Genomic DNA, 24,792 nt, shown 5'->3' on the forward strand with positions numbered 1-24,792 from the left:
GTTAGGTGGTACTGAGTATCTGGCAAAATTGAGTGTATTATTAGTGCTTTTGTTGAGCACGTTCATGGACGAAGATAATTGTGAGTGATCTGTGTTCAAAATTGCTTGCTATCTTTCTGCCTGCACTTGTCAAGAATAATGTTTGGTTCTTCATAGGATCTGCCAGGGGAAAGGGGACAAGACCGTGCATTTACGTTAGCCCTAATTGCCCAAGAGTATACAGAGCCCCATAATTTGTTCTGGGCCGAAAGTGCCAAGACTCTGTCTTCACATTATGTCAGCAGCATGCAAACACGTCAAACCTCATTGTTTCACTCGGCTTTCCTCGTGCTCCGGTACTGACCTCAACGCCTTCGTCCTGCCATTCTTTGTCGCTTTTTTATGTTCTGTGCTAGGCAAGAGCTGCGCTGAAGGATACTTCCAGCATATTTCTTTGCTGACCGTCGATCTTCGCCTCTGAGACCGGACCGATGCCTTGAACAAGCAGCTATCTGTCGACCGCGTCGTGAAGTTTTCCTTGGTCGACAGCTCATGCAAATATGTTTACCTTTACTCCGTTGCTCGGCGCCCAATCGTCGGCCTCCAAGGCGTCTCAGTCTATCCTAGAGCTCGATGGCGGGGTAAAGATTCTTGTGGACGTTGGCTGGGATGACACATTCGACCCGCTCGACCTGGTGGAATTGGAGAAGTACCTTGCCCTTGCCGGTTTTATTGAAGTTCATTGACTGTATTTGAAAAGCTAACGTTGGTCTTGCTCTTGCTTAGACATGTCTCTACGCTCTCACTTATCCTCCTGACACACGCGACGCCTTCGCACATCGGTGCCTACGTTCATTGCTGCAAGACATTCCCTCTCTTTACCCAGATACCCGTCTATGCGACAAGTCCTGTTATAGCGCTGGGGCGCACCCTACTACAAGATCTGTACGAGTCCGCGCCGCTAGCTGCGACTTTCCTGCCCAAAGCCTCCATCTCCGAGCCCGGTGCTTCGACATCCGCTGCGTCCGCTGCATCTATAACCGAGGCAGATGGCAACGCGGACGCCACCAGGGCCGGGCGGATATTACTGCAACCTCCGACAACCGAGGAAATCGCTAGATACTTCTCCCTTATTCAGCCGCTGAAGTACTCGCAGCCGCACCAGCCTATCCCGTCTCCCTTTTCTCCTCCGCTAAACGGTCTTACGCTCACTGCTTACAACGCTGGTCATACTGTGGGCGGAACGATATGGCATATTCAACATGGCATGGAATCTATTGTCTATGCTGTCGACTGGAACCAAGCTCGAGAGAGTGTAGTTGCCGGTGCAGCCTGGTTCGGAGGATCAGGAGCCAGTGGAACAGAAGTCATTGAGCAATTGCGGAAACCTACAGCGTTGATCTGCAGTACTCGCGGTGGCGACAAGTTCGCTCTTCATGGTGGAAGGAAGAAGCGCGATGAAATGCTATTAGATATGATTCGGAGCACTCTTGTCAAAGGTGGCACTGTGCTGATCCCGACCGACACGAGTGCGCGGGTGCTTGAGTTGGCTTATGCACTAGAGCATGCTTGGCGTGATGCCACCAGGGACACCCAAGACGATGTCCTGAAACGAGGTGGATTATATCTGGCTGGCAGGAAAGTTAATACGACTATGAGGCTCGCGAGGAGTATGTTAGAATGGATGGATGAAAGTATCGTGCGAGAATTCGAGGCTGCGGAAGCTGCAGATACTGCTGGACAAATTACTGACGGGCAGCGCTCCGATGCGCGCCAAAATAAGGCGGACGGCAAGGGCTTGGGTCCTTTCACTTTCAAGCATCTCAGGACGGTTGAGCGAAAGAAGAAGCTCGAAAAACTGCTCAGTGACCCAACGCCGAAGGTCATCCTTGCTTCTGATTCCTCTTTGGACTGGGGCTTCGCGAAGGAGTCTTTACGGCTATTGGCCGGGGGTGAAAATAACCTTCTTCTACTTACCGACCCACTACATCATCGCAAGTTTGCCGACAAACAAAACGAGACCCACCGAAGGACCCTCGGTAGCATGATCTGGCAGTGGTACGAAGAACGAACCGACGGAGTTGCTCTGGAGAAGGGATCCGATGGCGAGATGCTCGAACAGGTGCACAGTGGCGGAAGGGAGCTGTCTTGGACAGATATACAGCGCGCGCCGCTAGAGTCGGGAGAACAGCTGCTGTATCAACAATATCTTGCCACTAAGCGACAATTCCAGGATACAGCACAGGCAAGAGGCCAGGAAAACCTCGATACGGCTGCTGATGTCCTGGATGATCGCTCTAGTTCTTCATCCGAAGAGTCTGATTCTGAACAACAAGGACGAGTTCTGAACTTCTCCACTTCATTGGCTCATTCAAATCGCAACAAACTGGGCCTTTCTGACGAAGACTTGGGTGTCAACGTCCTGCTCCGGCGGAAGAATGTCTTCGACTACGATGTCCGCGGCAAGAAGGGCCGCGAGCGAATGTTTCCCTATGTAGCGCCGAGAAAGAAAGGCGATGAATATGGAGAACTCATTCGACCCGAAGAATACTTACGTGCCGAAGAGCGCGAGGAAATCGACATGCAGCAGCGCAGAACTGAATCACAACTTAAGCTAGGCCAGAAACGCCGCTGGGATGAGACACAGTCTGCCGCTGGAACAGCACGGAAACAAGGCCCTGACAATGCCGAGAGAAAAGATGCAGATATGCTTGATAATTTCAGCTTGACGGAAGATGGCGACGACGCCGACGCGGCAGCGGGTCCGGATGAAGATGACGACAAAGCATTTGAAGGTCCGGCGAAAGCCATCTATGAAAAGGCGACTCTCACCATCAATGCTCGACTTGCATTCGTGGACTTTACTGGCATACACGATAAGCGGAGTCTGGAGATGTTGATCCCCCTGATTGAGCCGCGGAAGTTGATCCTCGTGGGTGGAATGAAGGAGGAAACAATGGCATTAGCCACAGAATGCCAGAAACTCCTGGTCGCAAAGTCTGGTGATGTATCATCAGCTACAGCTGCGGTCATCTTTACCCCCGCGAATGGGGAGATCATCGACGCCAGTGTCGACACAAGCGCCTGGACCGTCAAACTAAGCAACAGCCTTGTGCGACGGCTGAAATGGCAGCACGTTCGCGCGCTCGGCGTAGTCACGTTGACAGGCCAGCTAAAGGCACCCCAGCCCGCACTAACAGACCAGGAGACAACAGACTCACCCAACAAGAAACAGAAGCTAGTCGAGGGCGAAATCACCGCTGAAGAACCTACACCCACACCCCAACCTGAACCCATCGAGCCAAAACAATCACTCGACAAACCCGACAACTATCCCATCCTCGACACCCTTCCGGCCAGCATGGCTTCCGGAACAAGATCCATGACGCGACCGCTGCACGTCGGCGATCTCCGCCTCGCGGATCTACGCAAGATCATGCAGGCCGCCGGCCACAAAGCCGAGTTCCGCGGCGAGGGAACGCTCCTCATCGATGGCTTCGTTGCCGTGCGAAAGTCTGGTTCTGGCAAGATTGAGATCGAGGCCGCTGCTTATCCGGCTGGGCCGAGTGCGGGGATTGCGCAGGGTGCTGGGAGCTTCCTGGCTGTTAAGCAGAAGATCTATGAAGGCTTGGCTGTTGTTGCTGGGGGGTGATTTATTTGCATATGCATATTGTATCTGATCTATGCTATTATACGGGGGTGCGTTTGATTTATCCTCATGTACTTTATATACGATACCTCTTAGCATCGTGAATAAGATGTAGTCTTGATGAATCAATATATTCTATGAAACGTGAAAAGCAGTGCTGTTATCTTTGAAGTCGTCTATTTCTATCCATCTAGTTGTCTAGTCATCCTGTCCGGTCTATCCTAACTCATATATATCACTCCATAGTCCCGTAGTTCTCCGTATAGTCTTCAGTCGCAATCTCCTGCACGTACTCATTTGTCCGGGGGCCGGTGTATTTCCTAAGTGATGTTTGTCAGTCCCTGTAACTCAAAGCAAGTTGGGCCTGAGAAAGGCTTATGGAGATAGACGTACCCCCTCGCATCAACGCACCACCACACCAACGCAAAAGCCGCAATGATGAGCCCAACAAAAATCGCGTAGTTCCTGCCACACCAAGTCAGCACAAACATAGTCCGACATCAAGAAACAAATGTGAAAAGAGAAGACACATACATATTCTCCGCCGTAACCGGAACATGCGGCGGGAAAAACAGAACCGTGCTGATAAACAGCACCCAGATGATCGAAACCCAATTAATCCAGCTTCCCCACCTCCCCAGTGTAAATGGGCCTTCGACAAAGGAAACCTGATGCTTGTAGATCTGGTGCGCGAGGATCACGGAGACGTAGGAGAGGTCGAGGGCTGGCGCGGTGATGGAGAAGATGGCTGTTGCTGTTTGGGTGGATCCGATTGCGATGCAGTTTAGGGCTATGGCGAAGACGACGACGAACCAGACAGCGTTGACGGGGGTTTGGGTATACTTGTTTATTTTGGAGAGGGTGCTGGATATGTTTGTTAGTACTGGATGGTTCAGGTGGTTGGGGAAGGCATACGAGGAAAAGGGGAGGGCCTCGTCGCGCGCAAACGCGTAGGCCATTCGCGTGTCTGCGAGCATGGCGGAGCACCCTGTGAAGAGCTGGACGAGCACAGCGAACCCCCACATGGCCATGCCGCCGATTCTTCCGCCTGCGTTGAGGAAGATTTGCGCTGCTGGGAGACCCGTTGGGGTGTTAAGGATGCCTTCGTAGTCGGTAAGGCAAAAGCATAGGGATATCGTCAGGAGCCATCCCATGGCGCCAGACACTACGACGGCGGATTGGATCGCGACGGGTCCTAGATTGGCAGCGTCATGAGTTTCCTCGGACATACTGGTTGCTTGTCAGATAGTTGCTGGGTTGTTGGGTGAGTATGTATCACTAACTGGGTAGTTCCGTCGTAGTCGGTCATGGTCCACGCAACAGATATGAAACCGAGAAGAAAGGAGAAGAGCTTGGAGCCCCAGCCTGACCCGTCGGTAACGTGAGTGAAGACCCAGCTAGCGGGCTGTTTGTCGGGGGTGTTGTATAGGAGGAGGAAACAAATTATGAAGGTTGCCGCGACTGGAAGTATTGTATAAGATAGCGAAGCTACCAGGCTTGACTTGGAGAACATACTATTGATTGGTGCAAACCAGATGAAGATGTGATGCAGCGACTTTGTTGTCATTGAGCAGATGACCCCTAGAAAGATCAGGAGCGCAATGGACAAGCGTACTGTATCCCACGCAGTTCTTCAAGCTGTCAGTAGGTGCAGCGCAAGACATATATCCATGGATGCGTACGGCATATACGAGTATCCTCCATCAACCAGCCTTGAGTTCATACTTGCAGCAGCAAGTAGCATTTGACTCACGGTATAAGCCACACTAGAAACACCGGCCGTTTGTCCGAGTAGGTTGCACCAGCCCTGGATCCAAGAGAACATCGGTACCTGCTCCTCAGGAACAACATACTTGGTGACAAAGTACATCCCACCTGCCGTGGGATATGCTGAGACCAGCTCCGCCACGGAACTGCCAATGCAAAAGGCCATGATAGAGCCTAGGAGCCAGCACCAAACTGCAGTTGCGGGTCCACCAGCAGCCAAAGGCGCACCAAATGTCGCTGGGACGGAGCCCAACACTCCTAGGATGGAGATAGCATAGGAAATGGTCGACCATTTCGAGAATTCTCGTCGGAGTTCCTGTGATTGAGTGATGAGCGATGGACTGATAACATGACTGGTTTTCATACCTGTTTGTAGCCGATGCGAGCTAGGAGAAGCTCATCGTCGTCGTGGAGGGTCGGCATCCCTCTACTCCGCTGGTGGGGCGCGGTCCCTGGATCCGAGTATGAAGCTTATCTATGGTGTTGGTGTAGGGCTAGGACTCGGTGATTTGGGAACTAGCGGGACGATGCCAACATCCCCAGAAGCGCACACCGCCAGGTTCTGCGAGAGTGCATGTAGAGCACATGATGAAAAGATCGAGATAAGAGTCGAGATGCAGGAAGAACAGTCGGTCGAGGCCGATAATGGGGGACAGCCGGAGATAAGTAAATCCGGGGATTTGTTTAGAGTGCCGAGAAAGGTGAAGGTGGTCATTTCAGGCCAGTCCGTCATCCACCGCGACAGCTTCCCTGAGGGTGCTTGTTTTCCTTCTCAGGAATGGCCTGGTGCTGAGAACCTTTACTTATAAGTGTTTAATTTTCTTTTCCCCTTTCTCCGTCATGGCGGACCAACACTACTATCAGTCCCCCGCTCCGGGGGTCGTTCCTGGTCAAGACCCCTCCGATCCCAATCGACATCCTCACCAAGCTCCTTACCCAGGCCAGCATCCTGCTGGGTTTCCTCCTGGCCCCTCTCCTCCTCAGCCCGGCGCATATTACGGAGCCGGCGCTCCCAGCAATCAACAATGGCCCGCCTCCGCATACGGTTCTCCGCCGCCGGTACAACAACCTTTACAACCCCCGTCCCAATTTGCATACAACACTAGTCCGCAGCCTGCTATGGGCTCACCGGCTGACCCAATGGCCGGGCTGGCCTCACAAATGAGCGGGCTGGGTATCATGGGAGAAGGAGCCGCTCGGAGTTCGAAGAAAAAGCACCGTCACGCACACCATGATATCGGGACAGCACCCGCGGCGCAACAACTGCCAACCGGCCCGGGGGATGCCTTACCACAGCCGTCTTCGCAATTTTTGAATACCGGGCTGAATCAGGCTCCCCGCGCCGTCTCCCCAGCTCTAAGTGCTGCCGGGGGCATCCCACAACCGACGTTCGGTGCCGCATCTGAGGCAGCTCATGGAACGGTCCCTACTCAGGGGAGAATTGACCCAGAGCAGATCCCTAGCATACCACGCTCTCGCGATATTCCGGCGCAATATTACTTCAGCCATGTCTATCCTACAATGGAGCGCCATCTACCTCCTCCCGCAGCCGTTCCGTTCGTGGCTCACGACCAAGGCAACTCCTCGCCGAAATATGCTCGCTTGACGCTGAACAACATTCCTTCTTCCTCTGATTTCCTTTCCTCAACCGGTCTGCCGCTAGGAATGATATTGCAGCCGTTCGCTCGTCTCGACGCCGGGGAACAGCCGATTCCCGTTCTCGATTTCGGTGATGCAGGACCCCCTCGGTGTCGCCGCTGCCGCACATATATCAACCCGTTCATGTCCTTCCGATCCGGCGGTAGCAAATTCGTTTGCAACATGTGCACCTTCCCCAATGACGTTACTCCCGACTACTTTGCCCCGACTGATGTTTCAGGGTCGCGTGTCGACCGCATGTCGCGTCCGGAGCTCATGCAGGGAACCGTCGAGTTCCTCGTACCCAAGGATTACTGGAACAAGGAGCCCGTTGGCCTTCGTACATTGTTCCTGATTGATGTTAGTCAGGAATCCATTAAGAAAGGCTTCCTGAAGGGTGTCTGCAAGGGTATCATGAAGGCGCTCTACGAGGAAGAGTCATCAGAAACGCCCGATGAGACTACGCCAGCACGAAGAATACCCGAGGGGTCGAAGATTGGTATCGTCACCTACGACCGCGAGATCCAGTTCTACAATCTTAGTGTATGCTCCCTTTCTCGATGTGTACGAAGCGCACTAACAGCAAGTAGGCGAAACTTCAACAGGCGCAGATGATGGTGATGACGGACCTACAAGAACCGTTCGTTCCTCTGAGTGAAGGGTTATTTGTGGATCCTTACGAGTCAAAGTAAGATCCCTACATCCTGTTTCTTGCTTCGTTTGCTCACCTCGAATAGGCATGTGATTACCTCTCTGCTGGACCAGATACCAAACATTTTCTCCCGCGTCAAGGTTCCGGAGCCCGCTCTCTTCCCCGCCTTGAATGCAGCGCTCTCGGCCTTGCAGGCTACTGGTGGTAAAATCATCGGCGCTATCTGCACCCTGCCGACGTGGGGCCCTGGGGCTTTAGCGCTTCGGGATGACCCTAAGGCCCATGGCACAGATGCGGAAAGGAAGCTTTTCACCACGGATAATACTGCCTGGCGTGAAACTGCAGGAAAGTTGGCGGAGGCCGGTGTTGGTGTTGACATGTTCATAGCCGCGCCTAATGGCACTTATATGGATGTTGCCACTATTGGTAAGTCGACAACTCGTGGTCATTGACGTGTGTTGCGTTTGTGCTAACCTCTATAGGCCATGTTCCCGAGGTTACCGGCGGTGAGACATTCTTCTATCCCAACTTCCACGCGCCGAGGGATATTCAGAAACTCTCCGAGGAAGTGGCGCATGCAGTCACAAGGGAGACGGGCTACCAGGCCCTGATGAAAGTCCGATGCTCGAACGGCCTGCAGGTAGCAGCATACCACGGAAACTTTGTGCAGCATACATTTGGCGCTGATCTTGAAATTGGCGCCATCGATGCCGACAAAGCCATCGCCGTTCTTTTTAGCTACGACGGCAAACTAGACACAAAGCTGGACGCGCATTTCCAAGCTGCGTTGTTGTATACATCTGCGAACGGCCAGCGTCGGGTGCGCTGCATCAACATAGTGGCGGCAGTTAACGAGGGCAGACTGGAGACCATGAAGTTCGTCGATCAGGATGCGGTTGTGAGCATAATCGCTAAAGAAGGTATGCTTTACTTGCGCGCTCGATGGATTTGTTTCTGACTGTAATAGCTGCCGCGAAAACGTTGGACAAGAACCTCAAAGACATTCGATCGAGCATCACGGAGAAGGCCGTGGATATCTTTAGCGGATACCGCAAGGTCTTTTCTGATTCTCACCCTCCTGGTCAGCTTGTGCTTCCGGAGAATCTCAAAGAGTTTTCCATGTTCATCCTGGGCTTGATAAAGTCGCGGGCCTTCAAAGGTAAAGTCTCCGGTGTAACTAAGAGGACTTTTGACTAATCTCTTGTGCAGGCGGCCAGGAATCAACAGACCGACGCATCCACGATATTCGGATGCTACGGTCAATAGGCTGCACCGAATTATCACTCTACCTGTACCCAAGGATTGTTCCCATCCACAACATGCAGCCGGAAGACGGATTTCCGAATGAACAAGGCCAGCTACAAGTTCCGCCTTCCCTACGGGCGAGTTTCTCCAAGATCGAGGAAGGCGGGGTATACTTGGTGGATGATGGACAGCAGTGTCTCTTGTGGATCCATTCGCAAGTATCGCCTAACCTGCTAGAGGATCTCTTCGGCCCTGGCCAGACATCCTTGCCAGAGCTCAGCCCGCAAACATCTTCCATTCCAATACTGGACACACATCTGAATGCGCAGGTTCGCAATCTGCTCCAGTACTTCTCTACCATTCGCGGGTCAAAGGCAGTCACCATCCAACTCGCGCGACAAGGGCTCGATGGTGCCGAGTATGAATTCGCGCGGTTGCTAGTAGAGGACCGTAACAACGAGGCCCAGAGTTATGTCGACTGGTTGGTGCACATCCATCGGCAAATCAACATGGAGCTTGCCGGACGCCGCAAACGCGAGGAGGCAGCTACGGAGGGGTCACTGGCAGGTTTGACTGGGCTACGGGCCCCCTATTGGTAAAGAGCTATTCCAAATCTAATTCTGTTCTTTCATTACCTGTGTTTCATCTGTATCTTTGGGTCTCTTTGAGAGCATATCAATATACCACCGTTGGTTCGATTCACCACACACTGTCCCGTTGACCAATTTCTCAGACCAGTCCACTTCCACGGTCTAGAACGTCTAGAACACCCCGGAGAGCTCAAGCCCAGGCCCCGAGTTATGAATAGGATATTACAGAGCACAAGCTAGGAACAGGCGATCGATCGTCGACGGCGCCCCCCGCCGGATCTGGAAGGTGCCGTCGGGTTGGACTTCGGCAATGTATGTGGCCCACCGTGGACGGCGGTCGACAAGGGGAGGGCCAATCTTTTGGCTCCATCGGGGTTATTGAAGCCGATACCCTGACCACGCCTCGGAGATAAATCGTCCTCAAGGATGCGGACAAAGGACCAGGGATTGAGACGCGTAGCCCGACCCAGGAATTGGCGACTAACTCAGTGGTGGCTTGGGGATGTTACAATTCTTGAGCCTTCTTTTGTCCTTCCATTGAACCATGGTAATGCTCAACCTTGCCTTTGTTGGAACCAAGCCTTGTATAGCAGGATTGCCACGCACAGGGTTCGACTATTGCGGCTCTCTCCACGACCATCCAGGTGGGCTCGGGCTCTTCCACGGCCGGCTGGTACCGCCACGGCCGTCTTAGCGATCATCCGCGGCAGAGAAGCCGCATCACCGATTCGGCAGCCATCCAGCGGAAGAGTGGGCCTCCTTGTCCTCCAGGTATCATTGTGGCGTCAAGGTCAGGTACTAGCCAGGGGAGCTACGCAACACTCACGTCGACATGCTCAGGGTCTGGATCCCTGTGGAACCCTTTTCCTTTTTCTTTTCACAGCTCCATTTCGCCATCGCAATGGCTTGCATCTCAGCGGAACGGTGGGGAAAGACCCCATGTCAGGCCGGGGATCTCAGCTATAAAGAGGGCCTCGAGGACCCTGCCTAAGATTCTTCTTCTTCTCACCAACATTCTCTTGATCAATTCGATCTTTCAGTCACTCTTTGACTAGTCATTCTCTTGTCTTCGGACACTTTACATTCCCTTGAGTACCTACTCAACCACCACAATCTCTCATTCAAGACTTCGTTCTTGTTTCTTGTCAGTCTCTTTCAAAATGATGTTCACCAAGGCTATCGTTGCTGCTGCCCTTGCTACCCTTACCGCGGCTCTCCCTCAGCCCACCGTTGTCCGTCGTGACGGCGGCGGCGCCGGTGTCACCATCGTCAACCACATGGATTCTGACGTCTACGCGTGGTCCGTCACCAACGGTGTCAGCAACATGCACACCCTCTCTGCGGGCGGTGGCTCTTACACCGAGAGCTGGCAGACCAACCCCAACGGCGGCGGTGTCTCAATCAAGCTCTCCACCAACCAGGACCAGACCGACGTCCTGCAATTCGAGTACACCGAGTCCGGTGAGACCATCTTCTGGGACATGTCGTGCATCGACATGGACCGTGCTGCCTCCACCTTCACCAAGCACGGTTTCGACGTTGCCCCCAGCAAGGTCACCACCGACTGCCCCGCCGTCAACTGCCATGCAGGCGACACCTCCTGCGCTGAGGCCTACCTCCAGCCCAAGGACGACCACGCCACCCACGGCTGCCCCATCGACACCAACTTCGTCCTGACTCTCGGTGCGTAAGCTTATCCCGATTGACGGGGGGCTGCGCCTTTTACCTTTCTTACGCTCTTTCGCGCAACTTCATGATATCCACGCTCTTTTTTTTTTTATATTCCCGACTTCTCTTCTTCTTCATGATACTCCGCCACGGTTTACGCTTCACGCTTTCGACGAATCTAGGATGGGGTTTTTAGGATAACGGCTTGGTTTGGGAATTTTGGTTTCGTTCAAGGGAACGGCAATGCCTTGTGCTTGACGCACTTTTGGAAATGATTGATTATGATTACATAGATCGCTTGTCTTGTTGTTCTTTCTGTTGCGGGTTGAGTACCTACTCCCCCAATTGCGATCAAGTTATACATGTATCTATTTGGCTTGCTATGCAGACTATGATCATGTATAGACGTATAGACTATGACTTTTTGTCCTTGCTTCATAATGCGTAGCTCTTGCTTCTTCGTAGTTCGCTTGCCACCGTAGCACTTACCCCTCCTGCTCCCGCTGGTTCTTCCTCCGGCTCTATTCCTTTGTCTCTATTCCGTACGGATTTCGTCAATTACTCCTCTTTCCGCCTCTTCTTCCCCGAGCTTCCCTCGTTCTACTTTTTCCGAAATATTCCGTCACCTCTCACCCTTCGCTGTGGTCACCCTTCGAATTCTCTATAGATTCTACCACCCATCAATTGCATACTCCCTATTGTCCAACAACGCCTCAATCCACTCCACCCCCCCCTTCCTACCCCAAATACCAAACGCTAATGTCTGCGCCTATATCTAGCCCAGACTCACATGATACCCTCAACATAAATCTGAAAGGAAGATTAACCTCCCGCCCCCGCAAACTCTGCTATACAATGTGCGAAACGTGGGCGTCAGCCTTATTCCAAGCCCCTAGGTTGGAGTAAAGTCAAAACTAAAGCAAAGCCAAAGCCAGGTTGGGCAACCTTAAGCCAGCCACGCGATGTTTCATGGCGTATGAAACAAACCTTCTCCGTGCTCTATAGAGCACGAAGAAACCCAATGGCGAAGCACATCACCATTCTTCGTCCTTACCTCGGCACGGCGTACAGACGATGGCGCTCCGACTCCGACTCCAGCCCGGAGTAAGCGACTAAGCGTACCGTCGCAGTGACGTCTGCTTGAAAATTCGAGTCCGTTCCAAGGTCCGCCAGAGCAGAGTGTGGGCTCTTGTCTTGGTTTTGGACTCTTCCAGCCCCAGGTGTGTGGGGCATCTGTCAGACAATGAGATCGATGGACGGTGCGCCTCGTGGAGACCTTCTGACGAATGAAACGGGGGTCTGGGAAAGAAGGTTATGTAAGGTACAGATTTAAGCTTATGATTGGGTTACGGGGGGACAGTGGGTGCTTAACCTTAATTTAATGTACTCTAATTTGCGGAGACTGACTAGATCGTAGCCAATGGCCGCCATGGAGGTATGAGGGCTGTCTCCACACACCCTCTTCACATTCAAGAGCTGCCCAGTATCACTGTCAACTCGGCTGGAGAAGTGGATGAGTTCTCCAAGAGTGAGACACTGAATGGCAAAAAGCTGACGTGGTTTTTACCTCTTCCTTCGGCCTGGTTGTTCGCCTTTATGGGACATGCTTCCAGAGCCCTCCCTGAGTAGCAGGACTCTCGTCTGTCTTTCTCTTTGCGGAAGGGTGTCGCATATGTGGCAGGTGTGTGGCAATAGAGCAGCTAAACCTAAAGTTTAGCTCGTGCTGATGCCAACATTGACCTCTTACCTATTGAGCCCCGATTGGGATTGTGGCTTGTGAATCTGCCGATGTTCGAATGCTCTTTATCTCTGAAACCAGGACAAAGACAGGTAGCTCAAATAAGATTGCTGGATCATCTACCGTACCTACCTTAGTAGGGCAATAGACAAGGCTATCTATTAGGAGTGCAGGATGTCCGTGTTGATCATCACAGCAAGGAGGTATGCTCGCCACCATGAGGAGAGTTGGAGCTGGAAGTAAGACCAAGTACACAGCTGGGAATCTCTCTCCTGCTAACTGTGAACCCATTATTAGAGAAAGGAGGCTGAAAGAGCAAACCAGAAGGCAACGTCTACACTGAGCCAAGACTGTCATTACTACGTCGGGTCTTCTCGATCTCTTCTCCCGATGCACCCGGTTGGAATAGGCGCCTCGGCGGCAATGACAATTGAGATGCGACGTAATATCTCGCCCGCCCAGAAGTGGTCCAGGCAGTGATGGGCTGTTTATCTTCGCCGAGATTCAACCACTAATTTGGAGTTGGATCCCTCTCAAACCCGCTGTCTGCTTTAGGATGCTGCTGGTAACCCTGGTTCAACTCGAGCAGAACGTAAATCAGGAAAATTGGGCAACAATGCCGTGCCCTCAAGGACGTAGGAATGGGATCATCCAGGTGGCGTAGTGCCGCAACCATACTCGAGGTTCCGCGTTTGCCATTTCCGACGCAACTACCGAGCAGCTCTTGGGCTGGACCGAATTGCTTATACAACAATTCACATGGCTAAATGGGATGCAAATCTGTAGGCACTCTTACCATGACTAGAGATTTGTCAGTGGAGGTTTGGAAGCATAGGATAGAAGTTTTGGGACGGAGGTGGTGTAGATGCCATACAGTCCTCATCCTCATTGCTGGCTCGCGATTCCCAATCTTCTCTAGATCCAACAGCCTCGTGTAGGATTCTAGACAAGCAGTCAACTTCCCGAAGATGTCTAGCAGTAGCGGCTTTGGCTGCCTTTCTATCTCAATCTTGAATTAGCCTATGTCTAACTTCATTCACTGACGATGAACCTGCCTTTACCTTCCTGGTACGGCCGGTGCCCAGTCTCTTCGAGTAGTGCAATAGCCGTTGCGGGCTCGGTCTTTTTTTTTTTTTTTTTTCTCAAAACGGGGGAACGACAACGTCGCCATTGCGGTTGGTCAGGTTGTAATGGCCGTCCAGCACATGTTGGCTGATAGCCACGACATCCACGAATACTTGCCGGTTAAGATTTTCGATGACCTATGTTTGGGTGTTTTAGGAAGAGGAGAATGACCAGTGATAGATTGCGGAGATCAGGAGAGGAAAGCGAACTGAGCTTCTTCCCAGACGGCGTCATTAGACGCTCCTGCCGTCTCTGTTTCTGTCTCTTGCTTTCTTTTCCGCTCCTGCCGCTTCTATCCTCTCGGGGTCGCTAATGGACTGGCTTCGGCCTCTATATCCCAGCTTCTTGCTGCCATTTGATTACCAGAATACAGGCAACATCAGACTAGACTAGGAAGCCGAACTGCTTGCGCCGCTGTCACTGTGGTCGTTGTCCTTTTCAGTTAGTTAGAACACCCTCCAGCTTCAACGGCGTCTCCAATGTCTCATGCTGTTAGATCTCTATGAGGTCGCACATAGCAGACCTGCAGGAACAGTTACCTAGGTCGTCTTCTTCCTGGTCTGCAGCCAAAAGACGCAATCATCATCGCAACAGAATCGAAACATATATCTTTTTCGCTCCCGTGCTGTCGTTTTTCATGGTACCATTATGCCGCAGTGTTGCCGTTCTCTATCAGACTGTTGATAGGGGATCCAGTTGCGGACCTGAGACAGCACGGCTCATGCTGCTGAGTGCGTACATGACCAAGTCTACTAAGTAGTGGATCGCGGTTTAATGTTGTTATGAGTCTTCTTACTGGTCCCATTCGAGCTTGGGCAAGCTGGGAATAGGGACAGAGGTGGAAGACGACAAATCCGATGAGCTTGTATGTATGCTGTTGTGACTTCCTTACAGAGGAGTCCTATGCACTCTGAGCGGACTAGGTACACACAGGGGCGTAGGAAGTAGGGATAGTCTACTATGTTTAGCAGAGAATTGTTTCTCGCATGTCACCAGGAGCTCACTTTGATCGATTGAGAATGTTACATGCTGAGTAGTGTGTGAATATGTACCTCTCATCTTGCTAGAGTAAAACAAAGATACTGATTGTACCGAGTGTGTGACTACACCTTTATGAAGCACCGGAACAGTTCCTGGTAGTACGCAACTGGGATCAGCAGGTCAGACACCCATCAATATGTTCACTCATACCCTTTCAACGCTACTACTTGAAAATAAGCCAGAAGCGCGCACCATACGCTTAGCGTAGGTGCAGTAGTAATCCTCAGGGCTAGGGCCGGAGTCTCAGCCCATGGCTATCGTAGGTGCATAAGATCATACTGGGTCCTTCACCACCCCCTGAGTCCAGCCACTGGCGCCATCAGCTACCGAGGCAATGAGTCCTCCTCAGGGATGGCGATTAATGCCCCGGGCAATCCCCCAGTCTCAAAAATGAGACGCTGCTCTGGATGGTTGCACCAGTGGCGATGCTGTCAAGGGAAACAATTGGAGAGGAATGAAACCGGTGGCTTAGAGAAAGCGCCAAATTAGTACATACCTACTCCTTAGTAGTAGTCGAGCGGATGCCAAGACAGTAGATAGTCAGGGAGGAACCAATGAGCGGCTATAGTTACAATCAGATTGATAGTCGGCGTACTAGGGTATGAGCCGCGCAATAGCGTCTTCTGGGCATGAGCATGGTGCAAGTACAGTTGGTTGAAATCTCGGAGAGGTCGCGATTTCAGACGAGGATGACGGTCGATCAATCAGAGCGGAGTGGGAAGACGAGACTATCGACTCATCATTCTGGAAAGGCGGGATACGCAAGCTAGATGGGGTTGGTATTACCTTAATCGTCAACGTGCATTGGGTTCAATGGCTCGTGGGACGTGAGCAAACTATCGGATCTGAGGCTTACGGTTGGGGTTGGCATGACGTTGTCGTTGGGCGTTCATGTCGCGTCTCGGGGTTCGGATGTGGCTTGCTTATCTTTTTTCTCAAAGTTAATCGGTCGATGTCGATAAGGTGGTAGATCCCTGCTGTCAAGGTCATCCGATTGACAGATCCTGTATCATGTATGCAAGCTTATCATCTTATCAGGTTGGAGTGATAACGGTTGATGAGATGATAGGATACCAAATGTGCGGTAGAGATATGCCGCTACATTTATATCGAGGGCCGCCGCCTGGTGCTTTTTGAACTGATAAATGTCCCTTGCCGTTGACGGTGGTGCTTTCGTCGTTTCATCAATCACTGTTATAGTGCCGCGGATGGTGATAATTTCGCTCCCCAGACGATCCACAAAGATGGAATTCCGTGCCCCACGGCGTGGCGCTGTACTCCGTATACCGTGACAGGACACGCCGGGGTTGGAAAATCAATGGTCCAGCTGGGCCACCAGAGAGTGTGTTTGGATGTGATCATACTCTGACACTCGCATCAACGTCCATATCTCCGCGGAGTGTCGATCGGGCAGCACAACGAGTGCCATTGGGCCCTCAACCCGCAGAAGGCAACCACAAGTCGGTGGATATATCAGCCCGTTGGAATTCCGACTGACAATGAGCGAACCATCCTCGGGACCGGGGTTGTGAGGTCAATGGAAATGGATGCCCAACTATCCATATCCGGTATTGGGAAGCAGACGTTGAGATATATTCCCGCAATGCCGTTAGAGATTGGCCCAGGATGATGTCTTGAAGACAGTCGCACGAAACTGCCATCCCCGAGTCTAAGGAGATAGTAAGCTGTCGGGCCCAATTTAGAGTCGCAGGTACCAACCGTCACCAGTCAAGAAAGGGACCCCATGAGCACCCCACGCACAGAAATTCGCCATCGCAAAAGCAATAGTCCATCAGCCTCCGAAGCTTGAGTTTCAGACCCAGATCGCTGGGTTTCGTTCCTGACAGGCTAGCTAGTCTGTCATACGTCGTACATGGAGAGGGAGAAAGCGATATCTTGGAATGAAAATAGGCACAATAATTAGAGCTGAAGAAGGCGATCCCAAGTTATGCGTTTTCTCCTGGCCATCGAAAGTCGAAGAATGCCGACGTCGCTCTCACTCTCGTTCTCGTGATGCTGCAGTGCACATGCCGTGCCGCCCCTCTCCAGCTCGGCTGTTTCCGACAGGCAACAGCAGTGGACAGTGGACTCAGTCAGTTGACTCAGTCTCAGACGCCCAGCTGGGTGGCCGCAATACGTATTCCATCCGCTGCTTCCCAGCCAGTCATCCATTATTACCACCTTTCCGTCCGTCCCAGGTAACACTGTTGCAATGCTCCGTCGAGTGTCCGTCGAGTCCCCGGCCTTCAGGCGAAAATCTGGGAGCACTGGGAGCGTCCTGAGCACGTTCCGAATTACCCAAACAGTCGAAGCCGGCGAGGGCGCCAATGGGATAAGCTCGGTTGTCAGCGCTGGCCTGCACGCCCGATCATACAACGTTTGGAACGGTTGGGTTGCAGAGATTCTTGAGGGAAGCTGTTAGTCATAGAAACGGGGGAGGTGCTGAAGAGTAGGACTGGAGGACTGGAGGACTGGCGGAAGGGACCGAAAGGGCCGGACGAGGCTTGGAAAGGGCCCAGGCATGAGTGGCTGGATAAACCCCGCATATGCAGTAACAGGTTACAGCGATGATGCTGCTGCTACCGACTGGCGACTGCGTAAACAGGGTGCATCAGGTAACGATGCTGGATCTTGACTTGTTCCTAGCAGTGGAGTAGGCTGTGGATACACTAACACAGTGAAGCAGGTGGAGTTGATCAGATACGATCAGACCATATGTACTTTGTATCGTGTCGATTCCCATCGAGTGATGCAGGCAACAAGCGGCCGGGAATCAAGATGCCAACGAGTAACGGACGCCTTCCCTCCGCGGGTATGCTTGCCATTCCTGGCAAGACCACCAATCCTCCGAGGCCGGAGCAGAAACAAGCATAAAACACTTATGCCTTGGTGCTTGTACTTCGTATAGCACATAAAGTAAACAAATGTACTCCACATTCATGTAGAGTGCCCAGTACGGAGTACGCAGTACCCCAAGGACAAGCATGGAAGGTGACAGAACAAATTAACCGCTACAAGTGCGCGAATGAAGACCATCACATCACGAGTCATCGAGTTTGCATGGGGTACGGAATCCGTCCGAGACTCCAAAAAGAGGAGAGGTCGATCCTCAGATCCCCCGCTAGTGCACTCGCTAGAGGAGATGGGTTGAAACTTTGGGTACGAAAGCGATTTTCAACCAGATTAATTGTTCATAATTATTCTACAAGCTGTGTGCAGTAGCCTGAATGCCATGCGGTCCTCGGCAGGCCTTCCTTGCTGGCCTGCGCTCGACGAGGGGGGCTGGGCTGGGAGTCAGATGCCACTTACGCGTCCAAGCTGGAGTCTGGACTCTCTCACCCGAGACGATACTTTTTGCCTTTTAGGCATTTAGAGAGAGGGATCCGATCCCTAATCACACCGTAGAATTTCCGGTTTGGACTCGGAGGTGTCGACGATGGCGCGGACAAAGTACGTGGTGGCCGTGACAAACGAGCCGAGCTGAGCTTGTGAATGAGGGGATGAGGGTGAGATTGGTCTTGTACCTCTACTCTTAGCCGAAGTACCAGTACCTTCTAGTCCGCTACCAAGGGGTTTCTTGGTGTCTGACTGCCCCTGTCGCCTCCGCATTTCGTTCGCTTATATGCAAGGATTGTCAGCATGCCAGCTGTACGGATACGTATAGGCATTCGTCATTTTTGTGAGATGGGGCCAAGCCTGGGGTAATATCGGGGTGAATCTGGCGTGCTTTGTTAAATGTTTGCTGTCTTCTCCAGTGGCACCGACGGGAGTTCCCTTCCGGATCCACATGTCACTGAACAATGAAGCCCTCCAAGGGAGAGATACAGAGGTACAGAAGAGGTACAGAGTGTAGTACGCAGGATGGCCGGTTAAGATCGACTCGACCCCGGTAGATTTATGCATCTAGCAGAACCGGTTGTATCATCATGACATCCGTTTCGAATCATGATGCTTATTTCCCCGGTCGGTGTCAGGTTAAGTGCGTGCATGACCGCGGGCCAGCTCGTTTATAATTAGGGGTCCTAGCTCTCCCCTGACTCTGACAAGTTCCAGACTCAGTCAGCCAAGCCGTCCTTGCGTGCGCCTTGGCTTGGCCCTGCGGCTTTCCCCACTGGGTAATCCGCACACGAGTACAGTATTCGTACACCATGCGGAGGACACGGCGACGGTTTCTCGTGGAATGGTGATGACGCTTGCGTACCACAGTCAGCCAGGTATATTGCACAGTGCTCGCCGGTACACAGTAAATTCCAGCAGAAGTAACTCTTAAGGTGCGGTCGTATGACGCTCGACTGCCCAGTTCAGCTCCCCAGTTCTAGGCGACCCGACTCAGCGGAGAACAGCACAGATGGCCCAAGCACGCGGACTAATTGTCACCCAATCGCTGCCCTGTAGCCCCAGCCAAAGTTAATCGTGCCGGTAAGCGGAAGTAGAAGGAAGGTCGGTGATTGTTCACTTCCACAAATACCAAAGGGGGACGACAGGAGTGCGAACGTCCGGGGAAGAACCGTCTGGATCTCGAATCGTATTTTTACCAGCGGCCAGCCTGCCAGATTGGATCTCCGTTCAGCCATTTCATCATCTGATCCCTGTTTGGATCCCGATCCTGAGCCTGATCATCTGAAAATACAAGGTTCCCTGGTGTCATTTGTGGAATGGAGTCCGTGCTGCGTTTGAGGGTCGAAGGAAGCGAAGATTGGTCCACTTCCCCAGATTCAGCAGTGCGCTGGATGGGTGGTTTCGTGTTTCGCGACCGGGAGGAAAATGCATGATTTAAAAAGGAGAGTCGGGACAGATGCAGGCAAAGGAAAAAGAAAGGCGAGATTGGCCAGGATGCAGGGCCCCAAAAGGAAGAAGGTGTGCCGTCAGCAATTTGCTTCTCCGCACGGCCAAAGCCGGAAGGGCAAGGCGCTCCTAGCGTGGGGTGCCAGCTGAGCCGTGTCGATGCATGTAATGACCGGGAACAGGATGTATCAGTATTGGGATATTGGCATAGGTGATGGAAAGGAAAGGAACTCGGTGAGTCTCAGAGTCTCAACTCAATAATGCCTAATAGTCGATGGCCGGGACTGGGCATTAATAGTTGACAGCGACAGCCTGAGCTGTCGGTCTTCTGTACGGAGTCAAGGCACACGACCGAAATAGAAAACAACACATCTGCAGTTCGTAATCAAAGGGGAAAGGCCAGAAACGATCAGGTTCTGCGCAAAACAGCTGGAACTGGGAATCCCCAGACAGCGGTTGGTCTCCCACAGCTCCGGCGTCGGGGGGGTCAGAGATTTTTCTGGGAAAGGAAAAAGCAAAAGACGCAGTCAGAAAAGAGCCAAAGTTTCTAACGAAGTTTCTCTGCGCATCCCCGCATTCTTGAAGTGCAAGTGCCATTAAATACAAGAGATCAGGTTTGCCTACCGATTGCCTTAGGTGTAGGTACCCACTGATCCTCATGGTGAGCCCAGTCATACAACCAGATTGTATTATTCACTGGAACTGATCGGATGTGTCTTGACTCTGGCCTGCCTGCTTAGTCGCTGCACATATTAAGAGTTCAGGCCCGTCGCCCTCCTAGTCGTTTAGTTTAGCACCTTTTGCTCTCTCTCGCCAGCAGCCAAGCAGACCAACTAACTCCCCTCGCCCCCACTTCTCAGGAACATTACATCGCTTGCTCCCATCCCATCCATTCTCCCATCGCCCTCTTCCTCTCTCTTCTCTTGACACTCCCTCCCTCAGTCCTCCCGGCGCTGTATGGGATGTTGTCCATGCAAAACTCCCCCACATTCATCCTCCCTCCCGCCGGCTCCGACCTCGAAAGTAACTCCTCCCATGGCTACCTCCAACCCGCCGACTGTCGCTCAAGTCTAGCCGAACCAGTCCCCGGCTTGACCTTCCCAGACCCAGCTCGAGCCAGAGGCTATCCCTACTCCATGGACGAACAAGACATGCTCTCCCATCGCGCCAGTGTGAGCACCGACGAGACCTCCAACGACTCGCCCGAATCCTGGGACGATGGACCCTCTTCCGACAACTCCCCACCCGGCGACGTTGGCAGCGCCGGCGTAAAATTCCCACAAATGTCTACAACGTTCATCGGTCCCTCCGCGGTACTCCAGTCCAATGTGGTTGAATCGCCCGAAGCTGGAGAAGAGGCCGACGTAGTGCCGAAAGTAGAGGAGCTGGACGACAGCGACGGACTGGCGAGCATCAAGGCGCTGGAGCCCGCGGCTGCACCCGTCAATGTTCCACGGAAACGGGGCCGCCCGCGCAAGCACCCGCTGCCTGTGCCTGGAGGACAGCTCAAGATCACAAAGGGCCGCTCAAAAACGGGCTGTATCACCTGTAGACGGCGCAAGAAGAAATGCGACGAGACAAAGCCTGCGTAAGTGCTGCGCTGTCTGAAATGCGCTGGGGAAATGCTGACTGACTGCGATAGCTGTCTAAACTGTCAGAAGAATGCTGTCGTCTGCGAAGGGTATCCACCAAAGGAAATATGGAAGAGCGGGAAGCAGAAGCTCGAGGATGGTACGTCTGTCGCTGTACCATCTTGTTCGCTGGCTAATGTTGTAGCCCGCACTCAAACGGTCGTCCTCCGCTCCCTTCCCATCCTCATCGACGGCATCGAAACCGAAATGGACCGTCGACTCCTCGACCACTTCGTCTACGGCTTCAGCCGCGTCCTAACCCTCATCAACGACGACTCGAACCCCTTCAAAGAGATCCTCCTTCCCATGGCCACACAGCACCGCGGCCTGATGCACTCACTCATGTGCCTCTCCGGCTCGCACCTCTCAGGCCTAAGCCCTGAACCGGGCGTCAAAGAGCGCAAATTCTACCACTTCCACCGCGCAATCCGAGACCTCAAAGCCAACATCATCGCACGTTCTAACATGACAGCCGAACAGCCGAAAGCAAAAGCAGTCGAACAAGGCCCCGAGCCCGAAGTTGAAGTTGAACCCGAACTCCTCTCCGAAGACCCCATCATCGCCTCCACAATAGCCCTCTCCCTAAACACCATCTGCGAAGGCGAAACCAACGGCGAATACCGCCCGCACATGGACGCAGCGCGATACCTACTCGTAACGCAGAAACCCCGCAACGAAAACTTCCGCCAGTTCATCGTCGAGTTCTTCCAGTACCACGACGTCTCCAACTCCATCACCTCCCTTGACCGAAGACCAGCACATCTTGACGGCGAACTCCGCCTCCCCGACTTCGTACCGCACGCGCAAGCCGGCTCGTTCCTCGGCGTCTTCGACGGACTCTTCCGCTACATCTCCCAAGTCACCCGGTTACGCGACCGCATCCGCCAACGCTTCAGCGAAGGCTACGAGCCAGCCGTCGACTACCAGATCCTCTCCGACGCCGTGATGATCGACTCGTCCATTCGAACATGGGAAACGTCCCACCCGCCAAATACACCGAACTACTACCTTGCACAGCTCTACCGGCAATCAACGTGGGTGTATCTGTACCGCACGATCCGGCCATCGCGGCCAAGCGAGAAAATCGCGCAGGTTGTTGACGACGGGCTCGAGTATATGGATCTCCTGCCACAAGACGCGGGAGCTTTCAGTATCGTGCTCATGCCGCTGTTCTTGCTTGGGTGTTCGGCGTTCCTACCCAGGCAACGAGAGCGCATCCAGAAAGGGTTCGAGGCGCTCAAGGCGTACTCGAATCTGAGGAATATCGAGCCCGCCTTCAAGGTTGTTCAGCGCGTTTGGGAGGTTATGGACACCCGGAGCGAGGATAGCTGGGATTGGGAGAGGATTATCAAGGAGATGAACATGGACTTCTTGATTACTTGATTTGAGAAGTCATGTCAGGGCTTAGGTTGCATGGTTACCCTTGCACCCAACTATCCTAGTTCGGTTTGCGATGGTTGGAAAGATGGAAGGTGGAACCTGGTGTTTTATTTCTGCATGCCATGTGTATGGCGGCCGTTGGCTGAGTGGCTATCTAGGCGCATCCCACCAATAAACTAAGGGCTATCGACTCCCAATGAGTTGGCAGGTCGCATTACAGGGAGGGCGACCTTCAAAGGTTTCGAGTCCCGTCCACAGAGGCGGACTGAGGCATGGCGCGGCGTCAAGCGACTATACTATACTATACTAACAACATCATCATCAAAATGGGGACGGTAGCGGTTGGCTTTGCTTTCTTCTTGTCTTGTCTTTCTGTCTTATTTGCATTGCTCTGCCTTGGCTTGGCTTGTACTTCTATTGATTGACGGGTGTACGCGGCGACGATGTCATTTGCTATGAGGTTAGGTGCTGGTCTGGTCTTGGTTTTGGTTTTGGTTCTCTTTAAGGTCTATATGTTTGATATACGTGACGCCCTGGTAGGTATCTTGTTTACTTCTTATACTTCTTCAGTTGTCTATGGTATACATACGATATAAATATATGTAAATATGTTACAGATATTATTTTGATATTATGCTTGTCGTGTTATTTTCATATTATAATGTATATATAGTGCGTAAAAGGACTACGTATTTTCGCTCCTTATTCCCCGTCACCATTGATGTGTTTTCGCTCGGAGTAGAACTATATATTCCTGAAGCATAAGGACTAGCGCTGCCAAATGTTTATATGGTCAAACTGTATGCTACCTTATATTCTGCTCTCACCTGTTCTCATGGCTCGAAGCCAGACCAGACACCTATCAACCAACCACCTCGACAAGATCAGGGTAGCCGACTCAACAGCGCTCGCTATATATTATCCTTGGACTCTATCTACAAGCACAATTCTCCTGCCATTTCTGTTTCCCGTCTTCCCTTCTAACCATTTCTCCAAGTCTCCCCCATCCAAGTACATGCATGCAAGCCACCCTCTCCCGCTCCCGCAACCACCCACCACAATGATCACCAAAAACAAACCCCAATAGCATCAAAACCCAAAAACAAAACATACAACAGCTGGGATTCGCATGTGGTCACCCACCATACTACTAACCAGCCGGCGTGTGGCTTAAGTACGGCTGAGCGGACGGGAAGCCCTGTTCTCCACACCATGTGGTCGTATGTACTTACCTTACATAGGGAGTGGCTTATATTGTGAGGTACTGTGTACATCCCCTTGCTCTGGATGGATCCGCCAAGGATTTGGATCGAGTAGATGGCTGGATGTATCCCATGGGTTCTAGGGTGGAGGTATGTTAGAGAGGGACACGTATCGTTATAGGCTTATTTTGGTGATTGATTTGCACTCCCGTTATGGAAGGATTTTGGATATGAGGTGGACGTCAGCGATGACGAAGCCTGTGTAAGTGGGTTAGGCAGGTGTCCTGGGTACGCGGTTTGGGTACGTGAACTCATGGTTTACTATGATTAGAAGCTTTATACATGACTGTCTTCCAATGGATGCTTGTTGAGTGGATGTTTGGTGGAACAGGAGGATCCACGGTAAGAACAAACTCTAGATATGATCTTGATGCTGGGGACAGATATGTGCCCGCACTTCATAGCCTACTACGAGAAAATAAAAAAAAAGCTCGGTGATTTCTCGATTATCTAGTAGTCAAACCTAAATGGCTACTGCCCCAGTAGCAGCGAACATCAGATCCCTAACGCAAGTGCGATAAGGAAAATCATCCATGATGGCCATAGTATAACCCGCCCAGATGCAAAGAAACCAAATGATAAAAAGAAAAGCAGACCCCATCCATGCAGCATGCTCCTCTGTATCTGTAACGCCGACCCGAT

General features: G+C 52.3%; 6 protein-coding genes across 6 annotated transcripts; 5 read left to right on the forward strand and 1 right to left on the reverse strand.

Moving 5' to 3' along the window:
- Nucleotides 1-363: 363 nt before the first annotated feature.
- On the forward strand, nt 364-3,742 carry BDW74DRAFT_115200 (cleavage polyadenylation factor subunit CFT2). Its single transcript, XM_073721885.1, has 2 exons — nt 364-688; nt 766-3,742. The coding sequence occupies exons 1-2, from the start codon at nt 540-542 to the stop codon at nt 3,629-3,631; spliced, it is 3,015 nt and encodes a 1,004-aa protein (XP_073586767.1). The 5' UTR covers nt 364-539; the 3' UTR covers nt 3,632-3,742.
- Nucleotide 3,743: 1 nt separating this feature from the next.
- BDW74DRAFT_115188 (amino acid permease) lies at nt 3,744-5,989 on the reverse strand. Its single transcript, XM_073721884.1, has 7 exons — nt 5,762-5,989; nt 5,311-5,711; nt 4,912-5,259; nt 4,544-4,858; nt 4,163-4,492; nt 4,022-4,093; nt 3,744-3,948 (listed from the first exon to the last, which is right to left on the reverse strand). The coding sequence occupies exons 1-7, from the start codon at nt 5,816-5,818 to the stop codon at nt 3,864-3,866; spliced, it is 1,608 nt and encodes a 535-aa protein (XP_073586768.1). The 5' UTR covers nt 5,819-5,989; the 3' UTR covers nt 3,744-3,863.
- A 142-nt stretch (nt 5,990-6,131) lies between these two features.
- On the forward strand, nt 6,132-9,738 carry BDW74DRAFT_115204 (Sec23/Sec24 family protein). Its single transcript, XM_073721886.1, has 6 exons — nt 6,132-7,576; nt 7,624-7,721; nt 7,771-8,111; nt 8,168-8,605; nt 8,653-8,844; nt 8,895-9,738. The coding sequence occupies exons 1-6, from the start codon at nt 6,236-6,238 to the stop codon at nt 9,527-9,529; spliced, it is 3,045 nt and encodes a 1,014-aa protein (XP_073586769.1). The 5' UTR covers nt 6,132-6,235; the 3' UTR covers nt 9,530-9,738.
- BDW74DRAFT_115227 (uncharacterized protein) lies at nt 9,632-10,583 on the forward strand. The gene has a single exon (XM_073721888.1). It carries the CDS (start codon nt 9,947-9,949, stop codon nt 10,484-10,486), a length of 540 nt encoding a protein of 179 aa, XP_073586770.1. The 5' UTR covers nt 9,632-9,946; the 3' UTR covers nt 10,487-10,583.
- On the forward strand, nt 10,584-11,314 carry BDW74DRAFT_115211 (putative extracellular thaumatin domain protein). Its single transcript, XM_073721887.1, has one exon. The coding sequence runs from the start codon at nt 10,681-10,683 to the stop codon at nt 11,209-11,211; it is 531 nt and encodes a 176-aa protein (XP_073586771.1). The 5' UTR covers nt 10,584-10,680; the 3' UTR covers nt 11,212-11,314.
- Nucleotides 11,315-20,527: 9,213 nt separating this feature from the next.
- Nucleotides 20,528-23,506, forward strand: BDW74DRAFT_148500 (Zn(II)2Cys6 transcription factor). Its single transcript, XM_073723716.1, has 3 exons — nt 20,528-21,465; nt 21,520-21,608; nt 21,654-23,506. The coding sequence occupies exons 1-3, from the start codon at nt 20,840-20,842 to the stop codon at nt 22,889-22,891; spliced, it is 1,953 nt and encodes a 650-aa protein (XP_073586772.1). The 5' UTR covers nt 20,528-20,839; the 3' UTR covers nt 22,892-23,506.
- The last annotated feature ends 1,286 nt before the right edge of the window (nt 23,507-24,792 follow it).

This window comes from Aspergillus multicolor (genome assembly GCF_047715735.1).
Source record: "Aspergillus multicolor strain CBS 133.54 unplaced genomic scaffold BDW74scaffold_5, whole genome shotgun sequence".
Classification (NCBI taxonomy): Eukaryota; Fungi; Ascomycota; class Eurotiomycetes; order Eurotiales; family Aspergillaceae; genus Aspergillus; species Aspergillus multicolor.

Excerpts from the sequence above, each read along its gene's own strand:
- BDW74DRAFT_115204 (XM_073721886.1), top strand. The coding sequence starts at position 6,236 with ATGGCGGACCAACACTACTATCAGTCCCCCGCTCCGGGGGTCGTTCCT. Across the intron at positions 7,577-7,623 it reads TCCAGTTCTACAATCTTAGT|GCGAAACTTCAACAGGCGCA; the intron begins GTATGCTCCCTT and ends AACAGCAAGTAG. Across the intron at positions 7,722-7,770 it reads GTGGATCCTTACGAGTCAAA|GCATGTGATTACCTCTCTGC; the intron begins GTAAGATCCCTA and ends CACCTCGAATAG.
- BDW74DRAFT_115227 (XM_073721888.1), top strand. The coding sequence starts at position 9,947 with ATGCGGACAAAGGACCAGGGATTGAGACGCGTAGCCCGACCCAGGAAT.
- BDW74DRAFT_148500 (XM_073723716.1), top strand. The coding sequence starts at position 20,840 with ATGTTGTCCATGCAAAACTCCCCCACATTCATCCTCCCTCCCGCCGGC. Across the intron at positions 21,466-21,519 it reads TGCGACGAGACAAAGCCTGC|CTGTCTAAACTGTCAGAAGA; the intron begins GTAAGTGCTGCG and ends TGACTGCGATAG. Across the intron at positions 21,609-21,653 it reads GAAGCAGAAGCTCGAGGATG|CCCGCACTCAAACGGTCGTC; the intron begins GTACGTCTGTCG and ends CTAATGTTGTAG.
- BDW74DRAFT_115211 (XM_073721887.1), top strand. The coding sequence starts at position 10,681 with ATGATGTTCACCAAGGCTATCGTTGCTGCTGCCCTTGCTACCCTTACC.
- BDW74DRAFT_115200 (XM_073721885.1), top strand. The coding sequence starts at position 540 with ATGTTTACCTTTACTCCGTTGCTCGGCGCCCAATCGTCGGCCTCCAAG. Across the intron at positions 689-765 it reads GACCTGGTGGAATTGGAGAA|ACATGTCTCTACGCTCTCAC; the intron begins GTACCTTGCCCT and ends GCTCTTGCTTAG.
- BDW74DRAFT_115188 (XM_073721884.1), bottom strand. The coding sequence starts at position 5,818 with ATGCCGACCCTCCACGACGACGATGAGCTTCTCCTAGCTCGCATCGGC. Across the intron at positions 5,260-5,310 it reads GGAGGATACTCGTATATGCC|AACTGCGTGGGATACAGTAC; the intron begins GTACGCATCCAT and ends GACAGCTTGAAG. Across the intron at positions 4,859-4,911 it reads GACTACGACGGAACTACCCA|TATGTCCGAGGAAACTCATG; the intron begins GTTAGTGATACA and ends ACAAGCAACCAG.